The 10,109-nt window shown below is 48.2% G+C and overlaps 1 protein-coding gene across 1 annotated transcript; it reads right to left on the bottom strand.

Annotated features, from left to right (window-relative positions):
- Nucleotides 1–5,425: 5,425 nt before the first annotated feature.
- LOC148654263 (E3 ubiquitin-protein ligase TRIM16-like) lies at nt 5,426–9,498 on the bottom strand. The gene is made up of 6 exons (XM_088646636.1): nt 8,808–9,498; nt 7,655–7,750; nt 7,271–7,504; nt 6,960–7,119; nt 6,591–6,650; nt 5,426–6,201 (listed from the first exon to the last, which is right to left on the bottom strand). Exons 1-6 carry the CDS (start codon nt 9,393–9,395, stop codon nt 5,651–5,653), a joined length of 1,689 nt encoding a protein of 562 aa, XP_088502762.1. The 5' UTR covers nt 9,396–9,498; the 3' UTR covers nt 5,426–5,650.
- Between the last annotated feature and the right edge of the window lie 611 nt (nt 9,499–10,109).

The raw sequence follows: 10,109 nt of genomic DNA, 5'->3' as shown, positions 1-10,109 counted from the left end.
GTACAACGCAGTAAAGCCCAGTGTGAGATCAGGGTAAAAGCACAGTACAGTGCAGTAGAGCCCTGTGAGATTCGGGTAAAAGCACAGTACAGCGCAGTAAAGCCCAGAGAGATCAGGGTAAAAACACAATACAGCGCAGTACAGCCCAGTGAGATCAGGGTAAAAGCACAGTACAGTGCAGTAAAACCCAGTAAGATCGGGGTAACAGTACAGTAAAGCCCAGTGAGATCAGGGTAAAAGCACAGTACAGTGCAGTAAAACCCAGTAAGGTCGGGGTAACAATGCAGTAAAGCCCAGTGAGATCAGGGTAAAAGCACAGTACAGCGCAGTACAGCCCAGTGAGATAAGGGGTAAAAACAGTACAGTGTAGTAAAGCCCAGTGAGATCAGGGTAAAAGCACAGTACAGTGCAGTAGAGCCCTGTGAGATTCGGGTAAAAGCACAGTACAGCGCAGTAAAGCCCAGAGAGATCAGGGTAAAAACACAATACAGCGCAGTAAAGCCCAGTGAGATCAGGGTAAAAGCACAGTACAGTGCAGTAAAACCCAGTAAGATCGGGGTAACAATACAGTAAAGCCCAGTGAGATCAGGGTAAAAGCACAGTACACCGTAGTATAGCCCAGTGAGATCAGGGTAAAAGCACAGTACAGCGCAGTACAGCCCAGTGAGATCAGGGTAAAAGCACAGTACAGTGCAGTAAAACCCAGTAAGATCAGGGTAACAATACAGTAAAGCCCAGTGAGATCAGGGTAAAAACACAGTACAGCGCAGTACAGCCCAGTGAGATCAGGGTAAAAGCACAGTACAACGCAGTACAGCCCAGTGAGATCAGGGTAAAAGCACAGTACAGTGCAGTAGACCCCTGTGAGATTCGGGTAAAAGCACAGTACAGCGCAGTAAAGCCCAGAGAGATCAGGGTAAAAACACAATACAGCGCAGTAAAGCCCAGTGAGATCAGGGTAAAAGCACAGTACAGCGCAGTAAAGCCCAGAGAGATCAGGGTAAAAGCACAGTACAGTGCAGTAAGCCCGGGGAAATCAGGGTTAAAGTGAGGCAGAGGGAGGTGCGGCAAACTCATCCACGACACACACCAGGAGGACACAGTGAGCGCGCCATTCCAGAAAGCGCCCGCGGGTGTCCCTGCGATCTCTGTCTCCCCAGAGCGCCCTCTAGCGAGCCTGCGTCTCGGACCAGCCCCGCTCCCCAGAAGAGCTGCGGAAAAGCCCGGCTCCCTCCGCACCCCCTGCCTGCTGCCAGCAGAGGGCGCCGGAGACAGGGGGCTGGCTTGCAGCAGGACGCGAACCCGCGCTCCCATCTCCCCCCGCACAACACCGCACAGCACCAGCAGCGGCCGTGTTACAAGAATTCCAGGTGCTTTATTAGCATGACCGATGGGTACAACCAGTGTTGCCAAAGCAAATAAAAATTAACATGAAACAAAACAGAAAATAAAAGTAAATTAAAACCTACAGAGATTTACAACACAGACATATTATAAAATATTGACATATACTGTGGACAGATGGAGCATTACTGGGAGACAGGCTCACTGTTCCTCAGGCTGGGACAGGAGATCACATACTGGGCTGCCAGTTCACTATCCCAGTCCGGGCTCCTCCCCGGCCGGTCGCGGGGCTTCGAGTCGTGAGGCTGCTGCCAGCCTGAGTCTCCGCCACCAGGGGCCCTGGGGGCCCCTCTCCGCAGAGCGCTCCTGGGACCGTGTGCGTCTCCGCTCGCCGACCCAGCACGACAGCGCGCGGATACACACCGCGGTCTGCGCTCAGGCCCTCCGGCTGCAAACAAGGCTTTCTCTGTGTAATAAAAAAAATGTTAAACGTATAAAGAATTTACAAATACAAATACAACCAGAGGATCAGAAACCGATAATAATAATAATAATAATAAACTTTATTTTATATAGCGCCTTTAAAGGTGGCTTCTCAAAGCGCTTTACAGAATGACAATAACAATAAATAAGAAGACTACAACAACAAATAAGAAGATTTCACAAGATAGGACACAATTACAATTACAGCAATACAACAATAACAATAGAGGAGACTGTGGAAGATGGTACTGAGAAGAGCAGAGGGGTGAAGAATGGAACAGTTCAGTAAAGGCTTTTCTGAAGAAGAAGGTTTTGAGTCTGGATTTGAAGGGGTTTAGAGCAGGTGACTCTCTGATATCCTTGGGCAAAGAGTTCCAGAGCAACTCTTTTCTCTGGGTACAAGAGAAAAAAAAACAGAAAACAAATATTTATTATTTCTCGAATTCGTTATAGAATTTAAATTGTTTCAAATCCACCTCAAAAGTACTAAAAAGGGGAGTACAATAAAATATCAAACTCCTTAAATCTAAAAAAACACCTCCAACTGCCTGCAAACAAAACTGTGCAGGTCCGTCCAAAACAATTTCACAAACCGACACCTCACAAATACACGCGCCAAAGACACCCCTCCAGCCCGACGAGAAACACGCAGATCACCCTGCTCAGGCTTAAGTTGAGAGAGCACTAATTTAACTGGATAAAACGCATGAACAATTTTAAACGAGATCCCTTGAACTTCATTTGTGATACACTATCCATCAGGAGCTGTCCAGACGAACTTCCCGTTTGTATTTTCAAACATGGCATTCCAGAAAGATAAACAAGTGGGGTAAGATGGGTTTTACAGCGCTTCCTCTCCGTGACCAGCCCGCTCGCTTGGTCTTGCCCGATTCCCTCCGCCTCAGGGCGGTCATGAGCAGGTGTCGGGGTGCCGGTCGGAGCGCAGCGTGTGCGGCGCAGCTCGGGGTTCGGTACTCCCTCACCGCTTGTGAAAACACACGCCAGCATTCGGGGAGAGCGAAAAGTATGAACCCTGAAAGCCATTCCAGACTCAGATACGTTGCAGTGGTGCCTATATAAAAAAGCAACAATTCTTTGAATTCGTTAAAAATGTAAATAGATCTCACCTGAAAGATTTACCAAGATATACGATTGAATGCAATGTGATTTTGGATCTCCAATCATGGGAAAAAAAAAAACCATTCACCAGCAACTGCATCACACCCGTTCAATAAATTTAATTTAATTATAAATTTAATGAATTTAATAAATTAGAATGTTAGAATCCAAGTCAAGCAATAAACCCTCATTAAGGAAGCTGACGACATCCTTTTATATTTATATTAGCAGCCATATCACCCTGCAACTCACAACTGGCAGCCCACTGAAGCTAAGCAGGTGTGAGCCTGGTCAGTACCTGGATGGGAGACCTCCTGGGAAAAACTAAGGTTGCTGCTGGAAGAGGTGTTAGTGGGGCCAGCAGGGGGCGCCCACCCTGCGGCTCATGTGGGTCCTAATGCCCCAGTATAGTGACGGGGACACTAGACTGTAAACAGGCGCCGTCCTTCGGATGAGACGTAAAACCGAGGTCCTGACTCTCTGTGGTCATTAAAAATCCCAGGGCGTTTCTCGAAAAGAGTAGGGGTGTAACCCCGGTGTCTTGGCCAAATTTCCCATTGGCCCTTATCAATCATGGCCTTCTAATAATCCCCCTCTATGTTCATGTGTTTTATCCAGTTAAATTAGTGCTCTCTCAACTTAAGCCTGAGCAGGGTGATCTGCATGTTTCTTGTCGGGCTGAAGGGGTGTCTTTGGCGCGTGTATTTGTGAGACAGATAGATACTTTATTGATCCCGTGAGGGAAATTGCAGTGCAACAGCAGCTTAACACACACAACACAGCCACAGTGTAACGAATTATATAATAATAGTACAATACATACAATACAAGAGTTACTCACAGTCCGGACACACAAGAGGAAACTAGAACAGAACAGTACACAGAAAATCGTATCACACGTATGAATATAAATATAGATGTAAACATAGATATAAATATAAATATAAATGTATTGCACAGGTCCCTGGCATATATTGCACAAAAGTGGTTGTAAACGGGAAAAAGAAAAAGAAAGAGAACAGATGTAGCAGTAGATGTGTAGATGCGTTCAGTCCAGAAACAGGTCACTGTCAATGTTGCCTCTGCCCAGACGCAAGGTGGATGCGTTGTACAGTCTTATGGCAGACGGCAAGAATGACCTCCTGTAGCGCTCCCTGTCGCACCGTGGATGAATCAGTCTATTGCTGAACGTGCTCTTCATTCCTGCAAGCCTGTCATAGAGGGGATGGGAGATGTTGTCCATGATGGCCTCTAGTTTGGACACCTTCTCCTCTCAGCCACTACCTCCATGGGGTCCAGGTCAGACCCAATGACAGAGCTTGCTCTCCTGATGAGCTTGTTCAGCCTTTTAGAATCCACTGCTCTAATCCCAGGGCCCCAGCACACCACTGCGTAGAAAATGGCGCTCGCTACCACCGACTGATAGAACATGTGTAGCATCTTACTACACACATTGAAGGACCTGAGCCTCCTCAAGAAGTAAAGTCGGCTCTGTCCGTTCTTATGAGGTGTCGGTTTGTGAAATTGTTTTGGACGGACCTGCACAGTTTTGTTTGCAGGCAGTTGGAGGTGTTTTTTTAGATTTAAGGAGTTTGATATTTTATTGTACTCCCCTTTTTAGTCTGTCTCTATGAACTGGCTTCATTACTCTGCTCTCCTCCCCACTGAGAGCTGGTGTGTGGGGAGCGTTCTGGCGCACTATGGCTGCCGTCGCATCATCCAGGTGGGGCTGCACACTGGTGGTGGTGGAGGGGATCCCCATTACACCTGTAAAGCGCTTTGAGTGGAGTGTCCAGAAAAGCGCTATATAAGTGTAAGCAATTATTATTATTATTATCCTTCGGGAGGCGTGGCGTGTGTGTTAATCCTTCCTCTCACACCTGCAGAGGAGCACAAGACCGACTTTCCACAATGAACACAGCAGCACAAGAGCAGCACACTTCAGCAAAAGTGACTGACTGACCTCAGACTCACAGGCCACAGCTGTAAGGAGCCAGGAGTGTGTGACCCTTTCCAGAGACGGGGCAAAACAAATATTCAACTCTCTCACCTGTGCGAACTGAGCTCCACAGTGTCCAGTACAGGAGAGGAGTCCGGCTGTAGATTAAACACTCTCTCCTGCGTGATCAGTGTCCAGCTGTAGATTAAACACTCTCTCCTGTGTGATCAGTGTCCAGCTGTAGATTAAACACTCTCTCCTGCGTGATCAGTGTCCAGCTGTAGATTAAACACTCTCTCCTGTGTGATCAGTGTCCAGCTGTAGATTAAACACTCTCTCCTGTGTGATCAGTGTCCAGTACAGTAGAGGAGTCCGGCTGTAGATTAAACACTCTCTGCCAAACGACCAGAGGCACTAAACAAATCATATACTATTTTCAGTTTAATCTGAGCTGTTGATCTAGAATAATCCAGATAACCAGATCTAGAGAAAGACAAAGTTCATCTGTGCATAAACAGAAAGGCAGTGCAAATCAGTATGTTTATTTACATGAGATTCTTTATTTCATATCACACGGTGCCCAAGTTTGACATCAAGACAGTCACAGTTTCGAAGATGCAGAGAAAGACACATGTTCACATAAATGCACATCAGTTAGAAGTTTGTTCTCGTAAGATTCTTTATAGCTTTCTAGGCCACGCAGCAGTTACAGACTGTCTGCTCTGAACAGAGCTGCAGCACAGCGATTCAGAGCTCTGGACGAGATCAGGGCAGAGAGGTCCGCCCCAGCTGACACAGGGTCACCGTGTCATAGACCACCAACCCGGGGTAGAGGGGCTCTGTGAAGGAGGCCTGGACTCTGTGCAGGAGGGTCGCTGTGCCCCCAGAGACGCTGTAGAAGGACAGAGTCCCAGCCCTGTGGTCCACATACACCCCTATCCTGGAGGAGGGAGGGGCAGCTACTGGAGTTATGGTAGATTCCTCACAATTGTGCCAGACGGAGTAACTGGACCCAGAGCAGTCGAGACTCCAGGACTGGTCGTTGTATCCAATATAGCTGTCAACACCCCATTCTTTCCTGCTGATTCCTTTATATGCAACGCCTATATAAGCCCCTTTCCCTGTCCATTGTACCTCCCAGTAATAGCGAGTCCCAGACAGCCCCTCTCTGCACAGCACTTGAGGGCAGCTATCAAATCTCTCGGGGTGTTCGGGGTATTTCTGTTCCTCGTCACTCCAGGTCGCCCTCCTGTTGCCCTCGGACAGACAGAGCCATCTGTGCGCTGTGTTGGGGTCCAGTGTGAGCCGACAGGCATCTGATTGGAGAGAAGAGCACAGTCAGAGGACAGGCAGGCAGAACAGACCAATCCCTGAGCAGATCTCCACTAGAGTCCCGCCCCCACAGCCCAGTAAGATACACACTGGGGTTTCTGATTGGAGAGAAGAGGACAGTAAGAGGATAGGCAGGCAGAGCAGACCAATCCCTGAGCAGATCTCCACTAGAGTCCTGCCCCCACAGCCCAGTAAGATACACACTGGGGTTTCTGATTGGAGAGAAGAGGACAGTAAGAGGACAGACAGGCAGAGCAGACCAATCCCTGAGCAGATCTCCACTAGAGTCCCGCTCCCACAGCCCAGTACAGGTGTGTGTGTGTTTGAGCTCCAGGTATCTCTCGGTGGGCAGCTGGAGCGAAAACAGACTCACAGTGTAAGAGCTCTGCTCTGGTCCTGGGGTCTGGAGTCTGCAGACTGTAGACGTCACTCACTGAGGAGACACAGAGAGACATGTCTCATCAAGGCTGATTGTACTGCAGTAAAAAGCAGTATATTTATTCTTGATTGAAGTGTTGACTGGTTATTGAGCGGTTATTGACAATTTGCCCAGACCCTGTCAAAAGTTGGACTTCATTGATTAAAAAAATAGTAATTTTTCTAAAGCCTGAGTAATATGAGTGTTCACCAGTATACCTATTACGTGTACCATTTACACAAATACTATTCTGAAACAGGACTCTTCTACTCTATTGCTATTGTACAACTGGTGTCTGCAAATAAAGTGTGGTTCTCCTCTTACCTGTCCTGGAGATCTTGACTGATTCCTCCCTGCAGACGTCCTCCAGTCGCTCTTTCAGTCCAGAGACAGCTCTCCTCACAGCCTCAGGTGAGAAGTGGGGTCTGACAGGGATGCTGGGTGAGTCTCCAGCTCCAGGAGGGACACAGACAGACTGGAAATTCTGTAGCAGGGAGGAGAGAGAGGAGTTTCCAGTCAAACACACTGGGCTCCAGCACACATTCCTGGGGAGAAGCCAGGAGCAGCTCCATTGGAGAGCTCTGTGTGAGAGACTCCCTTCTGGACTGCAGAGAGTCCCAGAGCAGTGCTGTTACCTGGAGGAAATGGATGTGATCCTCTGTGTGTGAGAGCTGGCTCAGCTCAGCGTCTCTCCTCCTCAGCTCAGCGATCTCCTGCTCCAGTCGCTCCAGGAGTCCTTCAGCCTGACTCACTGCAGCCCTTTCTTGAGCTCTGATCAGCTGTGTGAGGTCAGAGCGTGTTCTCTCAATGGAGCGGATCAGCTCAGTGAAGATCCTGTCAGTGTCCTGTACTGCAGTGTGTGCAGAGCTCTGAGTGAGGAGACACACAGTGGATTATCACACAGGACAACACTCAAACTACATTCTACTGTGTGTGGTGTTTCCTCAGGGTACTGGTGTGTCCAGTGTCCAGCTGTGGGAATGTGTGCCTGTGTGTCCACTCCTCTGGTCAATACCCACTCTGAGTGACTTCACAGCCTGTCTCAGCTCCTGCAGCTCCTTCTCTCTCTCCTGGAGTCTCTGCTGGGTTTGTCTCTGTGTCGCCCCTAGCTGCTCCTGTGGAAGAACACAGACACTCAGGACATTTCTGGTGTGAACTATCGCCACACTCGATAAAAGGTTTCAGAGTACCAAAAAAGGACAGAAATATTCTTCATTACAGTTTTTTCAATAGTGACATTTCTTGACAAACCATTCAAGCTTCAAAATTCTCAAAAAGTATAATGAGACCATACCTAAACTGCTATATACTGTTACTGTACAGCACATTTTAAATTTACAGAAAAGGCATATTTAATATACAGCGCATTTATTAAATTAAACAATCTTCAGTGGTTACACAGCATTTTACCTATACAGTAGTAAATTATATTTAGCTGTTAATACATTTTTGTCAGTCCCATAGCGTAATACAACATATTATATAAATAGAAAAATATCAACCACAATATTGATTTCACATGCAATCTACACAGTATATTTGAATGTTTATGAACCAGAGGTCAGAGGATGCAAAGTGAAAATACACTATTCAAGGCTGCAGTAAAGTCAGTACCAGCAGAGCAGAGCTCAGACCCTCCATGACTGAACTGTTTAACTGTTAGAGCCCCGATCTGCAGTGAATTCAGACCATGACTAACTAGTGAAGAGCTGTCTCATTTCCCTCAGAGCTCGTCATGATCAAACTGTGTTAGAAGTCAAAGCCCTGTGAGGTCGAAATGAAGGAAATCTGGAAATCTTTGAAATAAACTAAATAAACCTTATTTTCTTTCTGAATGAAAAGCAGCTCTGGAACCTTCCGCGCGGTGCTTCTCAACAGACAGACGCCGCAGGGCTCAGGAGAAACTGTTCTGTGCCCAAGCACGCAGCCCATCTCCGAGGGTCAGAGTTCAAAGAGACCTCATAACTCGTGACATCACGACGCAGGGCAGGAGCAGACATTCTGCACAGCAGCCACACTTGCAGGACACAGCAGAAAATCATTTTAAAGTAAAAGTCTGATCACTGCTCGAACCTCTTCATTACGGTTCAAGTCAGCTCCTGTTTGAACAGAACAGAATTTAAGGAAAGACCCGGGAATGTGTGTATTGTGATAAGAAAAGACTTTCCTCACCTGTTTCTCAGTCCTCTCTGCTGCAGCTGAGACAGTATCATGGCCTCTGTGCTCATCCTTCGTGCACAGCACGCAGATACACCTCTGATCAGAACGGCAGTAGACCTCCAGGGGTTTGTCATGACTCGGACAGACCAGATCATCCAGATGTGCAGTAGCATCGACCAGCTTGTGTTTCCTCAAACGGTCTGATTCACAGTGAGGCTGGAGGTGAGTCTGACAGTAAGAGGCCAGACACACCAGACAGGACTTCACAGCTCTCACCTGTCTCCCAGTGCAGAAATCACACAGCACATCTCCAGGGCCAGCAGGACTGGGAGCAGGAGGACCACTGAGCCCTGTCTCCTTCAGTTTCTCCACCACTTCAGCCAGGATGATGTTTCTGCGCAGAACAGGCCTTGGGGTGAAGGTCTGTCTGCACTGGGGGCAGCTGTAGATTCCAGTCTGATCATCCAGATCCCAGCAGCTCTTAATACAGCCCATACAGTAACTGTGTCCACAGGGAAGAGACACTGGATCCTTCAAGATGTCCAGGCAGATCGGACAGCTGAGCCGGTCTTGATCTAGAGAATGTCCAGCTTGTGCCATTTTGTCTCGAGGTTAAATTTCAGAAGGCTTCAGGAGAGAGCTATTTTCAGTTTCATCAAAAGCGAAACTTATCTCTGTGCCGGTGACTTCCTGGAACGGCCCTGAGTGGCAGGTGGCGGCTGTACCGGGGGCGTGGCTTGAGGGTGAGGGGGTGTGTTTAACGAAAGGGACATGCCTTCGGGCTCCGAGGGAAACACTTTTTCTAATGAAGCGTGTTTTATACGAGAGCTGCCTTTTGTACAGAGGAATCATGTCCCCAGCCCAGCAGTCCGAGGTCTCTGTTAGACTGAGATGAACTGAGAGTGCCAGTGATACCGTCAGTGAGACAGTCTTCAGGACTGCCCAGCTGTGGGGTTCACTCTCAGCTGCTGGTCCTGCTCTCTCCCAGCTCTGCCCTTGGGCTGTCTGGCTAATGAGACTTAAGTCCTGACACAGGGGTCCCAGGATGGGGGGAGTGGTGTCCTTTTGCTCTCCGGTCTGATCACTGGAACTGTCCCCAAGCTCTCCGGTCTGAACACTGGGGCTCTCTGTGCTCTCCGGTCTGCGGGAATATGCTTTTATTCTTACAAATAAAATTTTGCCTTAAGAGCTCAACGCATTGCGCCTCTGAACAGCGAGACGGGGGGCAGCAGTCGGCTGTCCCTTTACATCTTCTACCGGCCCCCCGAAACCCCCGTTTCTATCGCACAAACTCCTTTATCTCCCATCATCGTT

Source organism: Lepisosteus platostomus, chromosome 9 (assembly GCF_059453375.1).
Source record: "Lepisosteus platostomus isolate fLepPlt1 chromosome 9, fLepPlt1.hap1, whole genome shotgun sequence".
NCBI lineage: Eukaryota > Metazoa > Chordata > Actinopteri > Semionotiformes > Lepisosteidae > Lepisosteus > Lepisosteus platostomus.
Note: the sequence above shows the minus strand (reverse complement) of the source record. Positions and strands in the feature narration are given on the sequence as shown.

Bases quoted from the DNA above. Each gene is read 5' to 3' on its own strand.
- LOC148654263 (XM_088646636.1), bottom strand. From the start codon at position 9,395: ATGGCACAAGCTGGACATTCTCTAGATCAAGACCGGCTCAGCTGTCCG. The intron at 7,505-7,654 runs GTGGGTATTGAC...CTCCTCACTCAG, and splicing joins AGGCTGTGAAGTCACTCAGA to AGCTCTGCACACACTGCAGT. The intron at 6,202-6,590 runs GTGAGTCTGTTT...CTCTCCAATCAG, and splicing joins CAGAGCAGAGCTCTTACACT to ATGCCTGTCGGCTCACACTG.